Raw genomic sequence first — 22,664 nt, 5'->3', positions numbered from 1 at the left:
GTTGAAAATCTTTCTCCACAGTTGGTCAGATTAGTCTTTAAAGATTTTGTTCTTGCACTCAGTATCCTACTTTTTACTTTCCATTACAAATAACACTGTAGTGTAATCAACTCTTATAAAACCTTTGACTTTCTACAGGGTTCTGCAGCATCACATGACCTATCTTCATTCACGTTTTTGTTTGTTTGTTTCCCCTGTCCAGTGATTTATGGTCATTGCAGCTGTGTTGTTTTGATATAAATATTCTGGGGATTTGTCCTTAACCGTGTGCTGTAAACTCTGCACTCAGAAACCCAGCATGCCCTCTGGAGTAATAAAAAAAGATCTGAATGATGGGAGACTCTCGTGTCAGTGAAGTGACACGGGAGTATTTGTACTAGGCTGGGATCACGGGATATTTTTAGACCCAAGTGTCATTGTGATACGTTGCCAGGAATAGTGCAGCTTTGGAGGGCAGGTAGGAAAGACCGCGTTGTTTTTAAATAGGTTGAGTTGCTTGGAAGAATGAAAACACAAAGCACGTCTTTGGTCCTTTAAATGCCAAACTGCTTGACCTAGTATGTGTCTCAAAATTTTCCACTTACAGTGCTGAAGCTGTTTGACTTTCATGTTTGAACAGAAAGGTTATCTTATAGCAGAACTGGACTGTAACTAGACTTTGTTTAGTCTATTCTTAGCTGTCAGTGTGCACATTGCAAAATGTTCCCTACATATTATTTCAAGGAAAAGTCAATTAAGAGACCGAGTGCACTCATTGATCCTTCCAACAGTTACCAGTGGTGCATGTCATCGTAATTATCGGGATATTTTTAAGGTCCAAAATGATAATGAATTCTGCATGTATGAAAATTTCACAAGACACTGGTTCGACGAGAGGTTTAGGATTCAAGGATTCAAGGTTTATGGCTGTCTTTTGAAGTGCTCAGTCCAAAAACTATGAACACATGTTGCATTTGAAGAAAAACGCAAATTGCAGGAATAGCATTAAAAGCTCTCTCTTTGCAGCTTTTGTAATATGAACAGACTTAATCTTTTACAACAAGGTGCTGTGACATTTAAAAGTGCTTTTAAAAGCAATTTCAGCACATGCAAGGAAATTAATACCATCAAGTAGACTGCTTTATTTTTATACTGTGCAGTTATTATGTCAGGATGTGTGATAAACTATGCAGCAGGCCTTTGATAGCAATGATCTGCTTTCAGAAATGTTTTTTGCAGACATATCAGGGGTCAGCTATCTTTGCCTGCTGTTTCCAATTAATCATTTGTAAAACTGCTAACGCAAACATATAAACATAACATATTGAAAGCGTTTCAATATTATCGTATAATAGTCGTAACCTAAGCTGTTGACCTACATCCAGGCTAAGGTGAGACCTTATGCAAGTTGTATCATAGCAAGCTGCTAATCATATTCAAGCTAAACAGCTTAGATCAGTTCGGTAAGTAGGCTGCATGTATTTCCTTGCAGAGTTATAAACCAGCTGCTCTGCTTTGTGGATCACATGAAAAGAGGTAAAAAAAATGTAGTTTGGGAGATTTGAGGTTTGCTAAAAACACAAAACAGATTCTGTCACATTTTTTTCCTAAATAATGAATGATAATATGATGCACAAACTGTTTCTTTTTGCAGCGGTAAAGTATATTAACAGCTGTGTGGGATGAATGAATCACAAATGAAGAACTGACTGCAAGCATTTTTTTTTATTATTTTTTATTATTATTAACAGTCACAAGAAGAAATAAATGAAAAAACTTTTTACATACTTGAATTTTTTTTTTGACTTTTCATCATAATAAAAAATAAACTATACATAAGCAATAAAGGAAAAACAAACTTCATTTGCTAAAGGTAAAAAAAATCATCATCCTCATCATCTCCATCTTCAGCGCTGGACTGATGACGGCAAGTTGAGAATGAGGGAAGTGCGAGGGGGGGGGTATAGGCGTGGGGGACGAAGGTTAGGAGGAAGAGGGAGTTGGCGGAGGGGTCGATGGTTCAAACTTTCCATTTTCACTGCTTTCGCTGACTTGTCTGTTCAGAACCATTTCCCTGGCGATGCAGGTCACCTGACCGTCAGCCACTGTGTAGGTTCTGTTTCTGAAACACAGAGAGATGTCACAATTTTAACCTCCAAAACAAAATAAATCAAAGGTTACAGCACCTGTTTGACTTCATTATACAACACTGGACACTCACTTTTGATTTTCAGATCCGTTCTGCATGCCGGGCTGGTTCGGTTTTGCAAAGAAAAATGAGGTCCACCAGTGTCCAGAATCTTGCCTTGGAAGTCCTGTAGAGAGCAAAACGAATGTCAGACTGGAAATCTGTTGCATGCAGATGCAAGGAGACTTCACTTTTTTCACACTTTCAAAAACTTCATACCTGGAGGGTGTGGAATGACCTCTCCTGAGTACTCAGCACTGCCACAGGAGCTGTTACTGGAGGTAGACCCAATACGCCCTGGAAACAAAGATACAACATTTCCATTTTCAACATTTCAACTCAAGGATATCTCATTAAAGCTTCCACAGGAGGGGGGGAAAGACATGCAAGACTGAAGATGCAGAATGAAAAACAATTACAGATTTAATCTGGTAGTGAAATGAATACAATTTAAATGCATATTGGCCACGTCTGACTCACTTCTGTAGTAATCATGGGTGGCGATGAGGGAACCACTTGATGGAATTGCTGCCATTTTCTCCGACCTTAGGTGGAAAACCGCTCAAAGATGGAAAATGGTAACCTGAAGAAGACACAGAAGCAGAGGTATTATTAGGCTGGAAATAAAATGAAAATATGATGCTGTTACATTTTCACCATTATTTCCTGCTTTTGGTTTAGTTTATCTATCTATATTTTATTTTATATCCCTTGCATTTTCTGTATATTGTTAAGTTGTTTTTTTTAGTTATGACATAGAGTGGAGACATAAGGTGAGTAAGCAAACTTGAATTGCAAAGAATTACATGTCACTCTGGACTCATTTCAAGGAAGCTTTGCCATGTGCATTCATGCCATCTGTGCTTCATTCCCGTCCACGGAACTTCCGTGGCAGCTGCTTCTGAGAATCTGGTTTCCCATGTCTCAAATAACTAGAGTGTGCAGCTGTGTGAGAGCGTGTCCACTAGTCCAGCCGATAGCGTAGTGCACGAGCTGGCTGCATGATCACTGAAGTGTCTGGAAAAAAACTGAACTACAGTCCCGCTCATAGAGGACGTTTGTAGATGTCAAAGTATGACTGAGGTCAGCCAAGAAACTATATCTGACTTTTCAAATGCCAAAAACAAAAATATAACTTTTTTGAGAATTTCTAGGATGTTAAACAACTGAATGTGTTGAATTAAAACAACACAAGTATAAATATTTATTTACATTTAACTAATATAAATTCATTAACAGTAGAAAATGCATTCCTGATTCTTATAAGTGTAATAAAAGTTAACAGCCTGGAGCCTGAGAACCAGTTAAAAGCTGTAAAGCTTAACTCAAGGTGAGCAGCAGATGGCTTTGGGGATTTCAAGGAACAGACAAATAAATGTCTGCACCTTGTAGCCTAAATAGACACAGCAGCTGATGCATAAACACACCAATTATGCAGTAAACATAAAAAAATACTTACATTATACTTATTTCTTTAATTAACAGTGTTTATGGGCCTATTTGTATGCATAGCCTTGCAGAGGATAAATTAAGCAAACATTTAAAAAACATGACACCTGTGCAAATAACAGGTATGATCCTTACTAGAGAACATTTTCTGAAGCATTTAAGCTTTAAAAAATTGTGCAACTGTGCAAAAACTACCTTTGCATTCTAGTGAGATAAATGTGAGGAAACACTGACAACTTTCTTGAAAAGCTGTCATATTTAATCTATATTAACACATAGAAAAGAAAGGTTTTAAACGTTACAAAAACTTAAATTTAACTGTTTTTACCCACCTGTAAGATGAGGATGCTGTAGTTGGCACCTGGTGCGGTTGTAAGGTTCGGATGGCTTGAAGTAAGAAGAGGTGCTAGTTGTTACAGTGTCCCATTTGGGGATAAAATATCTGTGATGACCCCTATGGTCACAACTCTGCTGCTGTTTCTAAATCAAAGCAGACTGACCACTGGCTTTTATAGGATCTGGCCCCGGCGCGCGCAGCTGAGACACGGGGCGGGGCGGGAACATGACAGCTCGAGGACAGAGAACGTGTTGTTGTTGTTCAGCCAGACGGGACCGGGACGGGAACCCGATGACACGCGACAAGAGGAGGCTTTGAACAGGCTTTAGGTCGGATAAGACGAAGGGACGAACTCTCGCAAGGTTAGGGTTAAGGTTAGGGTTAGGGTTAAGATCTCGCGAGAGTTTTGCAAATCGCCCTTCAGGTTGATTCATTCTAACACAAATGTTTTATTCAACCCCCTGATGACAAATTACGTAACCTTGATGTTTTTTCGCTAGTTTTAGTGGAGACAAACTGACAGAGACACACACATTTAGGCTAAATCAATAAAACAATCTCGGACGAGCGGGTTTAACATGTTTGACGTTATGTGACGTGATTTATGTTTAATGTCATTCTGACAACGTTTAATGTCATCCTGACAACAACAAAGAACGCTAAAGTATTACTGCCTTCAGAAATAGTGAACTAAATAAAGTCCGTAAATAAGCTAATTTATGGTGTTGCGAAGGGAAACTTGCACTGTTTTTAAATCTCAGGTGGTGTGTCATGGATATCTTTAGCTTATGACGTTATATTTATGCAGTTCATACACATACACGGACGTGACAGGTTAACGTTTGTATAAACCACGACGTACATTATAACGTTGCCATCCTTATCTATAAAAATTGTGCTACCACCACGATTCATCAGCCTTCCCTGGTGGTCTAGTGGTTAGGATTCGGCGCTCTCACCGCCGCGGCCCGGGTTCGATTCCCGGTCAGGGAACAACTGTTTTCTTGCCCTCCTATATAGTTTGACATAGGTCACCTACACACTGTACTAACAGCCGTCACTTTGACATGTCAAACCTAAATAATAAGAAAATAAGTAGAATATAACACTAATGTTTTTGTACTAAAGCAAGAGGCCATTATGAGCAGGACCTGGTGCATTTTCTTGAGGGTTTCAGCCTTTGATTTCAATAAATGTGGATAACATAAAGCAGTGGTAGGCCCCTGAAAAAAGCTGAACTTTTCACTTTCGTAGTTTACATTAAAACGTTTGTTATTTTTAATAAACTATAAACTATCAGTACACCCTAACCCTATCTACTATCTCATCTCTAGTCTGATGGTGCAACAAAGGAAACATTTTCATATACGAGTCATTTTTGCCTAATTTGTACTCATGTAACTTGCTCTAATTCTGTTGTTCCTCACTTATTTGTTGACCCCTGACATGCAGTATAATGGTAGAAACACATTAGTTTATATACCCTAAACAAAACAGGGAACACGTGCAGGGAAAACACCTGTTAATACAGTGGGGACCTCAAGCGCCACCCACAGGCTACATATAAAATAAGACCACTGTTGATTGTAGCCTGGTTATTAATATATACACACAAAAACAACACTATCAGTAACTTGATTTACTTACATGACCAATAATAACAAAAAACCACACACCATTCAAATGACTTTAATTGAAAAATCTGTTTTTTCTGTTTTTTTTAAATATCCCAGTTAATGTCAATGAATGCATATTCCAAATAATTCAGCATATTTATGATGGATTTACTGCATTCACATGTCAAAATGAAAATTACATTTTTGATATTGGAGTTCAAAATAATTTTACAATACAAACTGATTATGATTACTGATGTATTATCACAACAGTCAAAAATAACTGAGAACAAATTTACACAGACAAGGGAGCAAAAATAAAACATTATTTCATAACTTTACAAAGTATGAAAAATTATTGTGGTGTGTTAAACGGGTCCATCTCATGTGCTGTGGCGCGAGGATCCTCTTTCAAACCCAGAGGTGTCTCTGTTATTTGTCAGACTGCCAGTCACCTTCTCCTGTGGGATTCACACACAAAAACAAGAGATCAACATTCATATAAGAGCACTGTGTGTGTAGAGCTGCAATGATTAGTCAGTTCATTGATTAGTTGTCAACTATTACATTAATTATTTTGATAATTAATTAATTGTTTGGAGTCATTCTTTTAGAAAAAAAATTCTAAATTCTCTGATTCCAGCTTCTAAAATGTGAATATTTTCTGGTTTCTATAACAGTAAACTGAGTATCTTTGAGTTGTAGACCGTGGAAAACATTTGAGGACGTCATCTTAGGCTTTGTGAAACAATAATCAACATTTTTCACCATTATTCACCATTTTCTGACATTTTATAGACCAAACGACTAATCAATTAATCAAGAAAATAACTGACGGATTAATTGATGATGAAAATAATCATTAGTTGCAGTTCTATGTGCACTATGTGTCTGCTGCTTTAACAAACTCACCTTCACATTGCCAACCATTTCCTCAAAAGACTTGAAGGTAGAGGAGTGTCTAGAGAGAAATATGAAGACAAATATTTTAGCTGAGCAACACAAATACAGCGATAAGCAATAAATATAGAAACTGCAGTGACAGACATTTTTTTTTACCTCATAGTCGGCACGCTCATGGTGTGGTTCAGGGAGCTTTCACGTTAAGGGATGGGAACAAGGAAGAAGAGGAAAGATGTTTGAGCATTAAAAATAACAAATAAATCAAAAGTTTAACATTTTGGAAAGGCGCTTATTTGATTTCTGGGGGAGAGTTACATGAGATGATAAATACCACACTCATATTTGTCCGTTCAATATAAGGCTACAGCTAGTAGCTGGTTAGCTTAGCTTAGCACAAAAACTGTTAACTGACTATTTCTTGGCTGAGAACAGTAACTCTGCTGTTTGCCTGGTAATGGCTACCAGTCACAAAGTAGTCCCGCACATTACCCTCCATAAAATGGCAATTTGTTGTTTTTTGGACAGATTAAACAAACAAAATATAACATGTTAATTAGTGAACTTTAAAGGGAGGGAGGTGGGAGGTAGATTTTGTTACCGTTGGACAGTGTAGCTGTTTCCCAAAATATCAAACTATTTCTTTAAAAACATCATACAGAATCAGCATAAGAATAAAAAACGACCCCAGAATTTATTAAAAATGTTACATATTTCTTGTGTTTGGCTGCTACTAACTTTATTTTCATGATCAATAACTCTGTCTTTTTTAAATCATTTGTTTAGTCTAATTAATTATTGATTATTGTTCATTTAGTGGGGAAAAAGAGAAACCAGAGCCCAATGTGACATTTGTTTGGTCTGAACAACAGTCCAAAACTCAAACATATTTGATTTAAAAGGATATAAAACTGAGAAAAACAGCAAATGCTCATTTTTTGAGAAGAGTGACTTAAATGATTGATTGATTATCAAAATTGCTGACAATTTATTTTCAGTCAATCAATGACTCGATTAATTATTACAATCTCATCCTAATGTTTCATACAGTAGATACCATATTCATATGAACTGCATGATTATCAAACAGCTACCACAGTTGTATAAAGATTAAACTCCCTTTAAAATCTCTATATTCTACTTTCAATTTGACAGGTGGTCTCGTCAGGACACACACACACACACACACACATACACCCTTCAGCTTCACAACAATAAGATCAATTAGTTGTACCACTCACAAAGCTTACCGTGGTGGGACTGGAAGAGGCAGAGCTCTGTTGGGTTTGCAGCATGAAGATAAAGAAAGACACCGAGATAACGTCACACCAGCGTCAGTTTACACACGGATGAGAACAACAGACTTATCAGCTACCGCCGCTGATGTTAAGATGTACTGGTGTGATTGGATTACTGTTGTTTACTGGCTGAACAAAAACACAAGACAGGAGGCCTTCGAACTTGAACAGATATTCTGCACAAAGTTCAAACGTTTTAAAACAACCTTTCAAGCCTACAGCGGGGAAATGTTTAGTACTCATTTTAGTTTGTTATGACTCGTGACTTAAATCCTCGAGAAGTAACAACATGAGTAGTTCAAAATGAGCTAAATTTGAGCAAATAAAATTAGAAAATTGTTTGCTTTGTTTTCACTTTAAAGATTAGGGGTGAGGAGCCAAGCCAGTTCTGAGTGTACCTCATCTCTGCCAGTCTCCTGGTGATGACGACACCCACACTGGACAACGCAGAAGACGTCACCTGGCCTGCATAGGAGAGACTCTCCCGGGTCCTCATGTATCTACAGGTAGAAAGAAGTAACAGAAGTCAGAACCTGAATGGAGGAAAGTCACAACATTGCCATCACACCTGCGACCTTTAGATAACAGGAGAGTGCATACTAGGGCTGCAACAATTATTTTCGTGATCGATTAATCTGTCCATTATTTTCTCGATTATTCGATTAATTGTTTGGTCTATAAAATGTCAAACAATCACTATTTCCCAAAGTCCAGGATGACAACCTGAAATCCCATCCAACAGTCCACAACATAAAGATATTCAGTTTACTGAATACTAAAGAAAGCAGAAAATATTCACATTTGAGAAGCTGAAATCAGAGAATTTGGACATGTTTTTCTTAAAAACTGACTTCAAACAATTAATCGATTATCAAAATGTTTGGCGATTAATTTAGTAGTTGACAACTCATCATTGCTGTTATATGTTTTAATTGTAAGGGACTGCAGATGAAAATGAGCTTGAAGCTAAATCTGGTACAGTGCATCATTTACGTTAAAAACTGTCCCAATAAATAAATACAGTACAAAAGTAATCATGTAATTGTTGCAGCTCTAATGCATAAAGAGAGCACAAAGGTATTATTTCATACACACTTATGACAGATATTTAACAACTGGCACATGTACGTCAATGGTTGTGGTCCATCTGGCTGCAGAGGATCCTTTGCTCGCTCTGTTTCAAACAAACGCTTCAGGCCAGTCCTGCCGTTGTCTGTTAATACTACTGCTCCTCATGCTAAGTCAGGCTGTAAGGCTATTAACAGGGCACCAATCCTATTTGACCTAGAAAATCCCATCACTTGTCTCTAAGAAGGAATCCCTCTTTAACATGTTAGCACAGGACAAAAACGTTGGGAAACCCCTGCGGCATGAAACGCAGTGCAAATGTTCTTCATCATATGATGCAAACACAAAACCAACACTCACACATTGGAGTTGCTGATGTCGTCCAGAGTGGCAGAAGCAGTGAGATATCTGAAAAAAAGAGCAGGAAACGCACATGTTGGCAGATTATTACTTTGGAGACAGACCACGACAGTCATTTGTCATTAGCGTGCTTTTCGAGGTTATGTAACCACGTCACACAAAGGCAATGCGTGGCAAATGTTCTGCCAGTGGAGAGGTTAGAGGTCTTATGTAAACCAGGTAAGACTATAAAGGTGCGTAGTGGAGTCCTCACTACTATTTAAAGTCATGTTAAAGCCTAGAGAAAGCTATAGAGCCAGTGTAAACATGCAATGTGTGTGAGGGTGCAAATGCACTAACGGGGCTGAAGTCTGGACTTCCTGCCATCCTTTGGACAAGTTCTGTTTGATGTTACTGAGAGGACTCAAACCCAGCTGTCTCCGGATGTCTGCTGCATAGTGTTCTTTGGCCAAAAGCACCTGCCGCAAGGTCTGAATTTCATCCTCAATCTGTTCAGGAGAAAAACACAAAACAACACAAAATGGTTCATTCAGTAGAGACAACAGAGATCACGTGATGCCAAACATATTTTTTTGTAACACATGATCATGTTCATGTAACAAGTGATGAATATCCCAAAAAAGCTGCATCACCTTTGCAAGTTCAAACTGTAGATTGTCGATGTCCTCCTCTGTTAGATCTGTGGGTGAGCATCCATTTCCCACTACCCTCGAAGAGAAGTTCATGGATGGTGAAGTCCCACTAACACCTTCCCAAGCAGCACGAGGAGGAAATATTCAACATATAACAGTATTAGATAGATAGATAGATGTTAGTGAATGAATGAATTATTTTTTATTTTCATGTCAAACCATTAAAAATGATCCGTCCCACATGAGATCACATGACATGCAATAATACAGCAAATAAATAACTTCCTACGATTGACATTCATGAAACAAATCATTACTACCAACCACATACTGTGTGTTGAATGGAACAAACATACTTTACACAGAAAAACAACTAAAAAAACAATATAAATGCTACGTATATCTAAAACATTTAATCTTAATGACCAGGTGCTCACACGTACCAAAAATGTCCATTTCACAAAGTGTTTTCATGATTTCTTCATCTTCCAAAAGGAAGTAATCATTTTTAGTTTTACGAAATAATCTCCTTCTGTGATTATAATAAAATGGCAAAACAAAACAACATTTTTTGTGAAAAAAGTCCAAATTCTCTGATTCCAGCTTCTCAAATGTGAATATTTTCTGGTTTCTTTAGTCTTCTATGATAGTAAACTGAACATCTTTGGGTTGTGGACTGTTGGTCGAGGCAAAACAAGACATTTTAGGATGTCTTCTCGGGCTTTGGGAAATGCTGATTGACATTTGTCACCATTTTCTGACATTTCATGGACCAAACAACAAATTGATTAATGGAGAAAGTTTGTTAGAAAATACTTAATTGCAGCCCTACTCACACAACTGACAAAGCCGATCCTGTTCTTCAATACCAACATAACTTTCTGTTTCCAAATGTAATGGTAAGATAATGCAGCTCAGCTGGGCACACAGAGATCTTTTCCTTTTACTTACAACTATTAGTAGTAAGTAAGTAAATAGGAACAAGTATGTATAACTAATGCATAGGACACCCTTAGATTTAGGGCTGCAACTAACTATTATTTTCATGATCGATTTATCTGTTGATTATTTTCCCGATTAATTGATTAGTTATTTGGTCTATAAAATGTCAGAAAATGGTGGAAAATGTCGATCACTGTTTGTCAAAGCCCAAGGAAACGTCTTCAAATGTCTTGTTTTGTCCACAACTCAAAGACATTCAGTTTACTGTCACAGAAGACTAAAGAAACCAGAAAATATTCACATTTGAGAGGCTGGACTCAGAGAATCTGGACATTTATACCTTAAAAAAGGACTCCAAATGATTAATCGCTTATCAAAATAGTTGCCAATTCATGTAATAGTGAACAAATCGATTAATCGAGTCATCATTGCAGCTCTACTTAGATTACAGCGTGAATGACTCTTACAACCAACGAACAGGACATTTTCTGAGGCACATTTTGAATAGTTGTTGCATACTTTATAAAGACACATCATTGTCTAACGAGTCAGTAAAGTTTAAAGCTGCAGTTGTTTTGTTAGCCACAGATAATCGTCGGTTTTATGTTTTTATAACAAAGTAAATACAACCGGAGCTGTCCGCGGTGCTGAACTTCACTGTATCTGCTAGCTGAAGCTAGGCGGCTAACAGTTACCTGTTGCATACAGAGCTAACGCTGGCTAGCGTCGACGGCAGAATAAACTCACTTATAAACACATTGAACTAAAACTGACCAAATGTTTGCGTAAAAATAACCGTAGAGTAACATAAAACCAGTGTGGGATGGTCTTACCTTGTCGGCTCATTGTTGCTCCTTTCACCTCGGAGTGTTTTGACCAGCTAGCAGCAGCCTGCTGCCTCCATCCAGTCAGCTCAGCTGAGACTGTAGCAGGAGACACAGTCAGGATCACTGAGGCTATAAATGGACTGTTGCTGTTTACATTCACCAGTGGACGTATTCAGACCCTTTAAATAAGTAAAAGTAATAATAGCATCGTGTAAAAGTCTTGGATTCAAATCCATATTTAAATAAAAGTACAACAGTATTATCAGCAAAATGTACTTAAAGTATTGTTATGCAGAAAAGTCTTACATTATTATATATATTACATTACTGGATTATTATTACAGGTGCATTAATGTGTAAGCAGCATTTTAACGTTGAAATTAATCATGAAGAAGCAATTTTTTTCTACTTTATATATGTTGTGTAGTTTTTTTTGTTGTTTTTTTTTTTAAAATACATGGTGTTTTTTAAATCCATCATATGTTTTGTATGTAACTTCTTAATCTGTAGTAATTCTGTCAAATTAATGAAGTGAAGTAAAAAGTACAATATTTTCATTAAAATGTTATAAAAGTATAAAGTAGCATATAAATAAATACTCAGGTAATATGCACATCAAGTAAATGTGCTTAGTCACCACTGAAATTAATACTATGTGTAAACAAGTGAGAAATATATTATGAGTTATGTTATTTCTACAGTATACAGGCATTTGATGAAAAGTTGTAATAAGTTAAAATTGACCAGTGTTTTGGGTTAAAAAAGGAGAAGTCCTCTTGATAAATCCTGGCTGATAATGTTTTTTCATATGACCGATGATATTTATTCACAGAGAGTTAAAATCTGAGTTGAGTAAATAATTCAACATGAAGTTTGTGTGATGAGAGTTATACAGTCACTACTTTTAACTTTACATGAAATCGCCTTTATAAAGCAAGATAATTGTATTTACAGTTCAAAGGATTCAAGTGAGCAAATACAAGTTGCAATTTTTGAGTATGTAAATTCTCATTTGTCATTTACATCACACAATAGTTTGTAAAACAGAAGTCTTGTCTCCATCTGCTGGTAAAACCACCAAACTGTAACACAGTGATGAGTCTCTTGTAAAAGCATGTGAACAAAAAGTTGAAAGCTTTTAATTTTCTCTGGTTATGTCATTAGACAAACTCACTGATCGCTTATGTTACTCTTCAATAAACAACAAAACAGCAGTAAATCAAGACAGCTGGTAATTTAGGATGGAGATTTTACATCAGGAACGTATAATCACATGTTTGGTTCACTTAAATTACTGTGTATCTTAAACCTTCGAAGTGTCAGTTACATTCTTCAAGTAATTATAAATCACAATTGATTAAGCTTAATAAATATGCTAAATAAGTTTTAATTTTGCTCAATAAAGGTTAATTTAATTTGACCTTTGTAATAAATACATATATGAATGTTTTTAGACCTGCCTGCTATGGGTCGTAACATACATGTTTCACCTTTTATTACCACCAATGTTCATGTCTTTAAGAGTATTTTTGTGATCCATTTTTTAATATTGAGTTTTAGACATTATTACAGGATACAGAGATGAGGTTAAAAGTTTGATAGACCACAAAGAAAGTAAATCAATGTCTCAAATGTCTGTGCATATTTTGTATGTGCATTTGTGCTGAATATGTTCCACTGCAGCCTTCATAAATCCTGTCAGTCAGATTTGAACCTTTTAAAGACATCTGTGGATGTTAAAGGAACTAATGTTGTTATTATGACCATCATTTTCTGTACATGGTTGGAAGGAGCTGAGTGGGAATGAGTATTTATGTTTCACATGGTTGGGTGTAATGATTATTATGTATTATTAAATTGTTTGTATCTACCTGCCAGTGACAAGGAGACGCAGATGAAAATGTAGTTAGATTTAGTGATTTAAGATGTTCTTTTGTACATGGTCGCTGACAAATAAACTAAACTAAACCCGACATGTGCTGAGATATGAGACAGTTTCATAAGGACACAAGTCAAAATGTTCAGGAACATTTATTCAACAACAGCAAATCAGATCAATGATCCACTTGTTTTCTTCCAGACACACAATTACCATGCTACAACATAAATGTTAAGGTTTATACTTTATATGGGCCAAGTGTATGTACAAGCGACCTTAACCATTAAACCTTTTCCTTGCACAATTTAATGGTTACATTACAACACCATACCAGTTAAAATGATAGCCAATCATCATTTGAAACATGACAAAGTATGAAATAAATAAAATTCCCAAAAATGCATCATATAACCATTTCACTATAGTTACACTATATACTATATACTTTTTATGGAGTCATTTCCTGATCATTGATCCATTATAGTTTTTTAAACACACAGTGCATTCAACTTAGAACATTTACAGTAGCATTTTTCAGTATCTCAATGAAAAAGCCATGACAGGTACATCTATGTTTCATCAAGGGTTACAGGAAACATCATACAAGGGCCACAGAGGTCAACATCCATACCGTTAATAGCAGAGGGTGGGCAATAGGAGCTCACCAATTGTAAACCATTGAAACACATTATTAGCAGTTATGAAACTGACAAAGTGGCAAAGATGTTCATGGCGATTTATGGCAATTTTGCAAACGTGTGGCAATATATGCAAATTCAATAGTATGAAAAATCTAGAGTCATTTTTCTCAGAGCTGCCTATAGCACTGGCTCACAGATGATATGCCTCACGAGCTTCTTACTCTACATGGATTCAAAAGTCAACAATGATAAACGATCACAGCATTGGACAAAATGTCAGAGTCATCAGACTTCAGTTCAAAACACAAGGACTAAAAACATGATGAAAAATCATATTCCTCACCGCTCAGAAAATCCCCGTGTGGATATTCTGTAGTCAGCTTTATTTCCCAAAGTAACATGTTCTTTTTTTTCCGTATCACATTAACTACTTAATATATTCAAGACAGCTCAGAGCTAAAAACATGTCACCCTCTGAACAAGCGCTGCCGCTGATAGAGATCTGTGATTTCTTCCTGTTAAAAGCTCTGAACAGAGTCAGCTGGGTTACCTGGAGCTCCTTGGCTTCATACAGCACAAGATCAGTAAGTAAACTAAAAAAAATGCAATAATTAAATGAAATTAACATGTTTCAGACTCAGTAAGTTGTGAAATGTCCAAAAATAAATACATTTTGCTATCAGTATAAACAAAAAACAAAAGCAAAATTCCTTAGGCTTAGATACTTTATAAATTAAAGATATATTTCATCCACTATTGAAAAACTACATTATTTAAATATTAATAATCTGTGTTTTGTTAGAGGTTCCTTTAAACACTAATGCTTCTGATTTATGAATTCAATGTCACCATTTTTAATAAATCAGATGTGACTGCTAGTATGACGGAAAAAATATAAAACAAAATGAAGCAACATCTTATTTTGTTTTGTCACTTCCTTTTTAAATAAATCATCCACGTAGGCTGAAACATTTCACGTTATAAAAATAATGCAAGACATTATGAAGCAACATTTAAGTTACCTTGAAATTAACTATCATGTGAACCTGTTCGGTGATGCAGGAAAAACAAGGGGAAGTAGTCTATATCCTGCAATGATGGACAGAAATAAAGCTGAGGCAGAGGAATGAAAAGCCGCCACTAATTAATAACTACAGTAGAACTGTTACATCAGCAGGCGTTTATGATAAACTGACAAATAAATAAAGCTCTGTGTCTCAACAACCTCATGGTTCACATTAAAAACACTCAGGGGAGCACACTAAAGACAAACACGGTGCCAAAGATATACTGTAGGTCTGACTCTCAGCGGTGGCATTTTCAACTAAAACGTTACTGACTGCAAATCAGAAGTGACGATTATGTGCATGACAACGCTGTTCTTGAGGGTTTAACGATGGCACTGACCACTTAAGCCAACAAAGATGTCTCTCTAACCAACACCTCCCTCCCTGAGCCACGGCTCTCCTCTCCTTTAGCATAAAATATCACGTAAACTTCACCCCTCCTTCCTTGTGAACTGTACTCATATGAACATATTGCACATATACGTACGTACGTTATGAACCTTGCAAAGTAAAAATGCTGCAAAAGATAAAAGAAAATTTGGAGACCATGTTTTTTTTTTAGAAACAGTGCATGCTACACCATGATGCAAAATATGGGAGAGGGGTAGTGGGGTAGGCGACCTGTGCGGTTAAAGGCCAAGAAATACAAAAGAAGAAATGAAAAGGAAACAATTTATTTGTTTCTCTTTTCTTCTCGTACTGGGAGGGGGCGGGGCGGGGCGGGGCGGGGGGGAATAAGTAGTGGACCAATCAGGGAGGGGCGTAAGGGATGTGACTTCATTAGTTCCTTTCATAGGGCCATGCTTACTAGTCCCTCTCCTCTGCATGGCTCTCTCTCTCTCTCTCTCTGAAGTGGAAAGATGGATTGCCTCTCTCTTTCATTCACTGAGGTGGAGCAGGGAAGCAGGCAGGCCAGGATTGACGGGGGCTGTGGAGGGTTAGTTGAAGCCGGTGTCAGTGTGGTAGGAGTAGTGACCATCCGATGTTAACTGGGTTGTCTCTGTCGCAGATGGTTGCAGGACTATGGGGTCCCCACCGGCCTCTGTTTGATAGACAGAAACAACATTTTAAGCATCGAGCCTCTTCCTGTTAACGACTCTCTAACAAATTAAAAAAGGCGACGCGCGGCGGTAGTTCATTCTCACCTCTCTCATCAGATTGCAGCTGAGCCTCCAGGTCCTCTGGGGACACGTAAAATTCCTGGTCCTGTCCCTCCCGAGGCCGGGGTTTACATTTTCCACAGCAGCAGTTACAACAGCAACACAGGCAGCAACAAAAGTAGCACCCAGTGGCCAGGCCGCAGAATACAAACAGAGCCTGCAGGCAAGCAGATTCATGGGAGGAAGCAAGAATAAAGAGACAGAGTATATAGTGAGTGTGTGGGCAAAGAATAGGAAGAGAGGTGTATGCAGAAAATGGAAATCATGGCACAAATAGTAAATAATCCAGGCCTTTTCCCAGTCTTACCTTCGCCCACCAGCTTGAGAGGACAAAGTAAGTGTTAACATTCTCCTCTCCAAATTGCTCAGCCACATATAGTCCCAGAGAACCATATTTGTCGTAAATATTACGCTTCGTGGGGTCATTCAGAATCGCATGGGCATTGTTTATCTCCTTGAACTTATCTGCCGCTTCTGGGTTGTCAGGATTCTTGTCAGGGTGGAACTTCAACGCCAGTTTCCTGTGCGGAAGAGGAAGGCGGAAGATGATGATCAAATGGAAATCATAATTGACAGTGCGGGCGACCAAACCCTTTTGTGCGGCGATTATGCGAGGTTGAGTCAACAGAGGTGGTGCCTCACCTGTAAGATCTCTTGATATCGTCAGCTGTGGCCAACTTTTCAACTCCCAACACGTGGTAGAGAGACTCACCAGCGGTGGACAGGGAGCGCTGCCTCTGCTGCTCGGCCATGATGTCTCACGTCCACAGGCTGGACAACAGAAATGCACGATTAAAAAGGCGCCGCTCAGGCTGCACGTCATGCTTCATAAGCAAGCATTGTGGGACCAGACCTGCTTTGTTAGGATAGCTTTTTAATCATTATATACATCTGTTCAAAGCTTTTCAACTAAAGAAGGGCCTGTGTTATCTTCCTGACTGCAGGCAACAGCTGATCCAATGCTGCTTCTGTTAGATACAACTGTCCTGTATGCTATATGTGGAGAGACTCAGCTCTGTGTGAAATAGAGAGAAGAGAAAGAGACATGAGGGCAAAAAATAAATAAAAAATGGATTATTACATTTTCCTGCACTAATCTAATGTTCACAGATTTCCAGAATTTAATTGTCCAGTTACATTCCTACATGATTATACTGTGACATCTTGGCAGGACCACCGACTGCCTCTGCTGCTGTAAATGAATCAGTAACTGACAGCCAAGCACACTGCAAGAGAGAGCAAGCTTTATCGAATTGATGCTGCAAGGAGGAAAAAAAAGGGGGTGAAGCTCTTCCTAAGATTATATAGCTGCTTCCAAATGGGTGTCATCTTGACACAAATGAATAGTCACTGCTCAGTGTTTATTCCTGTATATTTTCACCCAAAATAGTCAAATTTCCCCTTTTGTTTCGAATCGCATCGGTTGTGAATTGAAATGTCAATAAGAAGGATTAGACTGTGGATACGATGCTGGCAGCATTAATCTCTGTACAGGCATCATCATCAGCAGCAGCACTGCTATAGCGCACAGCATCCATGTTGGTTTGCTTCCTGGCCTGCTCTTGATGCAAGACAGGGATGAGGATCGTCAGCAGTATAATTTTCAAGGGCAAGGGGCCGGTGTCTCGAGGCAAAATAAATAATCAAAATGCACGAGGAGGCTCACCTTTCAGTCGGCTCTGATGCGCTGCAAAACTAACGATCCCAGCAGGTTATAATTTCAGACAGTGTGGCGTGACTATGGCTGCATCTCGCACGTACCCGGACCCTCTCTCTGGCTTCCACTACACAACCATGGACAGCTGCAGCAGTACGTTGGCCCCGCCCCCCTCCTCCAACACCCCATGGCGACTCGACGTGCGCGTGCACAGGTGGGCTGGAGAGAGGATGCTGCTGGATGCAGAGCGCGCGTGCACAATCTCAGTTAATGTAATATTACCGAGTAAAATGTTTGTCCAATGTGGTGTCTAAATGATGTAGAAAATGAGTTTCATTTTGTTTCCTACTGTCATTTTATTAGGAACTGCGTAATATTTTAGTTAATAAGATAAAAATAGATATCGATTTCGATTTTGTAAATGTGGATGATGCACAAAGACTGAGGAGGCTGTTTCTTTTCTGTGAACTTTTTTTTTTGTTCTTTTCCTACATGCTTCTGTATATGCCTTGTATACTACCAGGAGATGGTATTTAGTATGACATAGAAATAAAAATAAAATCTAGCATGACATAGGTCTCATTCAATGTCGATTAAATAAAGAAAACTTTGACATTTTATGAAATATGTTTATTTGCCCTATGTGGGAGAGTTAAATGAGAAAATCAATAAGACTGAGTTGGCTGTTCACAAATGAAACATATATAATAGGCCAGTTACTTGGAGAAAGCCTGAGAGAAGAGGAAAAAAAGTCCTTTATCAAGATCATCTGTAGATATGTTAAATTTCTTTTCTGTGAACAGGTCATTTACAATTTTTGTTTTGTATTGTTTCATTTTTTTTTGTTTGCGTTTCTTTTCTTTTTCTACATACTTGTGTGTATACCTTGTATACTATGTATTACTGGAAGATACATGTTTTGTAAAATATTGATGTCTTGTAACCCCATGTGAGATGAGCCAAATGTTTGGTATGACACAGAAATAAAAATAAAAACTAAAAAAACAAAACAAAAACTATCTAGCATAACTTACTGTAGGTCTCACTTAATGTCAATTAAATAAAACAAAAGTTGTACATTTTGTGAAATACATTTATTTGCCTTCTGTTGGAGATTTAAATGAGAATATCAGTACCAGTCTGTTATAAGGCTTCATCCAGCAGCCAGTTAGCTTAGCTTAGCATAAAGAATGGAAACAGGGGGAAACAGCTAGCCTGGCTCTGTCCGATGATAACAAAATCTGCCTACAAGCACGTCTAATGCTCACTAATAAACACTGTAGGCTATATCCATTTTTAATCTGTACAAATTGAAGTGTAAAATCAATAAGAAGCAGTTTGACAGGCAGGTATGTTTCTGACTGTTGCCGGGCAACCAATGGAGACTCCAGGAAGTTACTGGTTGCAGCCAAGAAATAGCACAACCCCCGCTGAAATAGTCTGTTTTTACTCTTTGTTTTTGTACAGATTAAACAAACAAGGACATGTGTTAACAGCTGAGCTTTAGATGTGCTGGTATATATATTTTGTTACCACTTGAGAGAGACAGGCTAGCTGCTTCCCCCTGTTTCCAGTCTTTATGCTAAGCTAAGCTAACCAGCTGCTGGCTGCAGCTTTATTTAACAGTACAGACATGCAAGTGGTATCAATCTGCTCTCTATCTCTCTGCCAGAAAGCCAATAAGCGTATTTATTGAACTTTTCTATATGCTAGATGTCCAATCTGTTTAGGTCCACATTATCTGACTCTGAATGCAGAGAACAAATGTGTGTGTGTAACAGTAAATAGGAAGGCGTGATATAAATCTAGTCCACAGCCCACTGAACACACCAGTCAGGGATATGCAGCTGGTTGGCAGAAGACAACAGGGATAAATGGATAATGGATGGAAAAATAAGATGATTCCTGCTAAACCTAATATGCTAATTAACCAAAGTACTCAGTATTTTGTGATTAGCTCAGACCTTACAGAGGGATTCAATAGGAAGAAAAGCCATTAAAAGTAATTACATTGCTGCTGTAAGGCCCAGCTTGAATTCTGATCTACCTGCAGTCAATATCCCATAGAGACTTTAAAATACCTGTAATACAATGCAAATGGGATGACAATAAATGTTTTTGTTGACACTAATTCTTTAGTTGTTTGTGTGTTGACAGTTATATGGTAGTCTTTGAGAATGTTTTTTATTGTGCTGTGTGTAAGTGGTAGTGAGGCCTGTCGGATATGAGAACGGCTTTTTCTCTTATATTTCATCCACTTCATAACAAACTACAGTGATAAAATCACCATAGAATCTGATTTAACACAGTGTATATACCAATTATAACAATACTGTACAAAATTACATAAATGTATTACAATAATTGCGCAGAATATAACATTGTAAAGGAGTTTTTATTTCATATATAGTTCCACAAATTATGATACTTTATCTAAGAAATCAAATCTCTGTATACTACTTAATTCTTGGACAGTGTGACATGGTCCGTATGGGTAGTGGTGTATCTCTAGGTGGGTGTTAGAGGCCCCAGAGACTGTACCAGGCCAGTTTTTATCCCCAGTCCTCCTCCTCCCCTGTCAGAAAATACACTATAACCAGTGTGATTGCAAATTCTAAGTTGCACCTAAATCATATCCTTTATGTATTTACAGTGCAATGACAGTATCCAGTATATGTGATATGTAAGCACTAACATCAACATGCAGTACTGTATGTGTTACTACACATTCATTATATACTGTAAAGGCCTTTCCCCACAGCACACATTTTGATGTGTCACAGAAAGAAAAGGTGTAAATGATGTTTTGGTTTCAGAGCCCTGGTACTGTACTGGTACATTTGTTATTAGTAAAACCTGTAGTTTTCTTACTATATGAGTTAAAATGTGAAAAAAAGGCTTATTGGACTGAGTTCAAAACCCTCCATAGTGTTACTGTAAATACAGAAAACAGGACTATTACATAAGATTTAGACAATAAAACTAACATTACTTCACTAGTTAGATGTTTATTATACAGATGATGTATTTAAGAGGTGTAAGAGATTCAAGCTACAGTTATTGACACTGACAGGAAACCTTCATGGATTTTGCCTGAGTACTGAACTTCCCTACAAACTAATCTCAAATTGAGTTTGAAGCAATTGTTACAAAAAGTAATGGCCCGTGATTTAATTTCCTTATATAATACTGGGTGGATGATTCAGTCCTGACTCTAACCATAACCATTTGTCTGTGTGTCTAAATCTTTCAGCTGTTGTCAAAAATGTGACTTGCTCTTTGTGGACGGGACAATCTACCAACTCCAGTGTCATGCCTGGATAATCCGCTGGGAAAGTAGGACAAATGCCTCTAGGCCTTGAACCATCAAGGGGCCCCTGAGACACACTGACTGGTCTTTTGCAACATTTTTTTCTAATTTTAACCAGGATTTGATCCCAGAACCAAACAGAGGCCCCAGTTCAAGACACATACAGAGAGAGATGGAAAGTATTAATGTGAGATCCGTAAGGTTACTGCAGCCAATGTCAAAATGCCTGCTAGGAAAAAGGCCTAATATCTAGTCTACATAGTAAATCATAGGGTGCTTAGATGCAGCACCCCACTCCTATAAATGATTGTACACCACTGAGATATATAGGGAAAACACACACACAACCCTAACTCCCCTAGTCCTGCAAATACACAGTCAGCAGCTCACATATTCTTTCTAAATATTATTTATTTTAACACCTTTTGCACTTTTTGCATATAAATAGGTTGTTTATGGCAAAAAATCCAATTTCATATTTCACATTTTGTTCTTGTTGACTTTTGTCTTGTGATGTTTGTTGCTTTACGCTGTACATCTTGTGGTGTGTATGTGCTAAAAATCTTTAAATCCTTAAGCAAAAGAGTTTTATTTTATAATTATAAAGCAAAGTGCAGGTCTGCATGGGGGAAAAAAAACAAAATAAAGTGTCTTAGGAAGGCGTTGTGCCACAATGAAAAACAAGAACAGCTTCAATAGTCTTTTTGCATAGATTCTAAGTCTCTGGAGCTCTAACGGAGGGATGAGCAAAACATGTTCTTATAAAAGACGATCCCTCATTTGGGTTTTTTGATGCTGGTGGTGGAGAACAATGCCAACATTGAGTGCCAGTGCAGGAAGTAGTGTGCCATGTATGAAGCGAGGCAGAACATAAGGGTGTGGTGGACAGGACAGATTTGCTTCCCATCACAGACCTGAGGCTGCCTTTTCATTAACTGTAACCACAGTCTGTCTCTAACCTTAACTGAACTGTAGTTGTCATGTGCAGATATTCTAGAAAGTGAGAATTTATATAACATTGGCTTTGAATTTTAAAAAGTGAACATAAGGCCCCACCTTCTTGTCTGGCGGTGGGGCTGGGAATAACCATTAGTCCATTAGTTTGTTGTGATTGATTGAACACAACTTTATTTTGGACAGGCATCAAAATAATCTAAAAACAATTAAAGTATCAAAACTAGATTCTGACCAACAATAACACAGGAACCACTTTAGCTGATATTGTACTTCAGCAAAATCCCCAACCAATTTGCAATTAAGCAAATTACAAATTAATCATTTGACATGCAGTAAACCTGTAGAGTTTTGTTACCTGCTTTGCCCAGTTGGTTAATCCACGTTTAGAATTTTTCAA

At 37.7% G+C, this 22,664-nt stretch overlaps 3 protein-coding genes and 1 non-coding gene across 5 annotated transcripts; 1 reads left to right on the top strand and 3 right to left on the bottom strand.

Moving 5' to 3' along the window:
* Positions 1-1,914: 1,914 nt before the first annotated feature.
* Positions 1,915-4,111, bottom strand: ppdpfa (pancreatic progenitor cell differentiation and proliferation factor a). Its single transcript, XM_044352576.1, has 5 exons — positions 3,949-4,111; positions 2,648-2,750; positions 2,387-2,464; positions 2,201-2,294; positions 1,915-2,101 (listed from the first exon to the last, which is right to left on the bottom strand). Exons 2-5 carry the CDS (start codon positions 2,700-2,702, stop codon positions 1,963-1,965), a joined length of 366 nt encoding a protein of 121 aa, XP_044208511.1. The 5' UTR covers positions 2,703-2,750; positions 3,949-4,111; the 3' UTR covers positions 1,915-1,962.
* Positions 4,112-4,874: 763 nt separating this feature from the next.
* On the top strand, positions 4,875-4,946 carry trnae-cuc. The gene has a single exon. It is a non-coding gene; the product is annotated as a tRNA-Glu (tRNA).
* A 680-nt stretch (positions 4,947-5,626) lies between these two features.
* On the bottom strand, positions 5,627-11,753 carry LOC122982930 (tumor protein D54-like). 2 transcript variants are annotated; one of them, XM_044352574.1, is made up of 9 exons: positions 11,603-11,741; positions 9,828-9,943; positions 9,535-9,683; positions 9,196-9,243; positions 8,166-8,267; positions 7,720-7,746; positions 6,629-6,664; positions 6,482-6,530; positions 5,627-6,030 (listed from the first exon to the last, which is right to left on the bottom strand). In XM_044352574.1, the coding sequence occupies exons 1-9, from the start codon at positions 11,613-11,615 to the stop codon at positions 5,953-5,955; spliced, it is 618 nt and encodes a 205-aa protein (XP_044208509.1). In that variant the 5' UTR covers positions 11,616-11,741; the 3' UTR covers positions 5,627-5,952. The 2 variants fall into 2 exon arrangements, with proteins under 2 accessions (XP_044208509.1, XP_044208510.1); XM_044352575.1 differs by lacking the exon at positions 7,720-7,746 and having other exon boundaries at positions 11,603-11,753.
* Positions 11,754-13,611: 1,858 nt separating this feature from the next.
* On the bottom strand, positions 13,612-18,161 carry dnajc5aa (DnaJ (Hsp40) homolog, subfamily C, member 5aa). The gene is made up of 5 exons (XM_044352866.1): positions 18,010-18,161; positions 16,986-17,114; positions 16,651-16,864; positions 16,329-16,500; positions 13,612-16,225 (listed from the first exon to the last, which is right to left on the bottom strand). Exons 2-5 carry the CDS (start codon positions 17,093-17,095, stop codon positions 16,122-16,124), a joined length of 600 nt encoding a protein of 199 aa, XP_044208801.1. The 5' UTR covers positions 17,096-17,114; positions 18,010-18,161; the 3' UTR covers positions 13,612-16,121.
* Positions 18,162-22,664: the final 4,503 nt, after the last annotated feature.

Source organism: Thunnus albacares, chromosome 5 (assembly GCF_914725855.1).
Source record: "Thunnus albacares chromosome 5, fThuAlb1.1, whole genome shotgun sequence".
In the NCBI taxonomy this organism is placed as follows: Eukaryota; Metazoa; Chordata; class Actinopteri; order Scombriformes; family Scombridae; genus Thunnus; species Thunnus albacares.
This window is presented reverse-complemented; position numbering and strand designations above follow the sequence as displayed.

Coding starts and splice junctions, on each gene's coding strand:
- ppdpfa (XM_044352576.1), bottom strand. CDS start 2,702: ATGGCAGCAATTCCATCAAGTGGTTCCCTCATCGCCACCCATGATTAC. Junction 2,465..2,647: donor CACCCATGATTACTACAGAA/GTGAGTCAGACG, acceptor CTTTGTTTCCAG/GGCGTATTGGGTCTACCTCC. Junction 2,102..2,200: donor AACGGATCTGAAAATCAAAA/GTGAGTGTCCAG, acceptor TCTGTGTTTCAG/AAACAGAACCTACACAGTGG.
- LOC122982930 (XM_044352574.1), bottom strand. Junction 9,684..9,827: donor TACAGTTTGAACTTGCAAAG/GTGATGCAGCTT, acceptor TCTCCTGAACAG/ATTGAGGATGAAATTCAGAC. Junction 7,747..8,165: donor AGGAGACTGGCAGAGATGAG/GTACACTCAGAA, acceptor CAAACCCAACAG/AGCTCTGCCTCTTCCAGTCC.
- dnajc5aa (XM_044352866.1), bottom strand. CDS start 17,095: ATGGCCGAGCAGCAGAGGCAGCGCTCCCTGTCCACCGCTGGTGAGTCT. Junction 16,865..16,985: donor GATATCAAGAGATCTTACAG/GTGAGGCACCAC, acceptor TCTTCCGCACAG/GAAACTGGCGTTGAAGTTCC. Junction 16,501..16,650: donor TCTCAAGCTGGTGGGCGAAG/GTAAGACTGGGA, acceptor GCTTGCCTGCAG/GCTCTGTTTGTATTCTGCGG.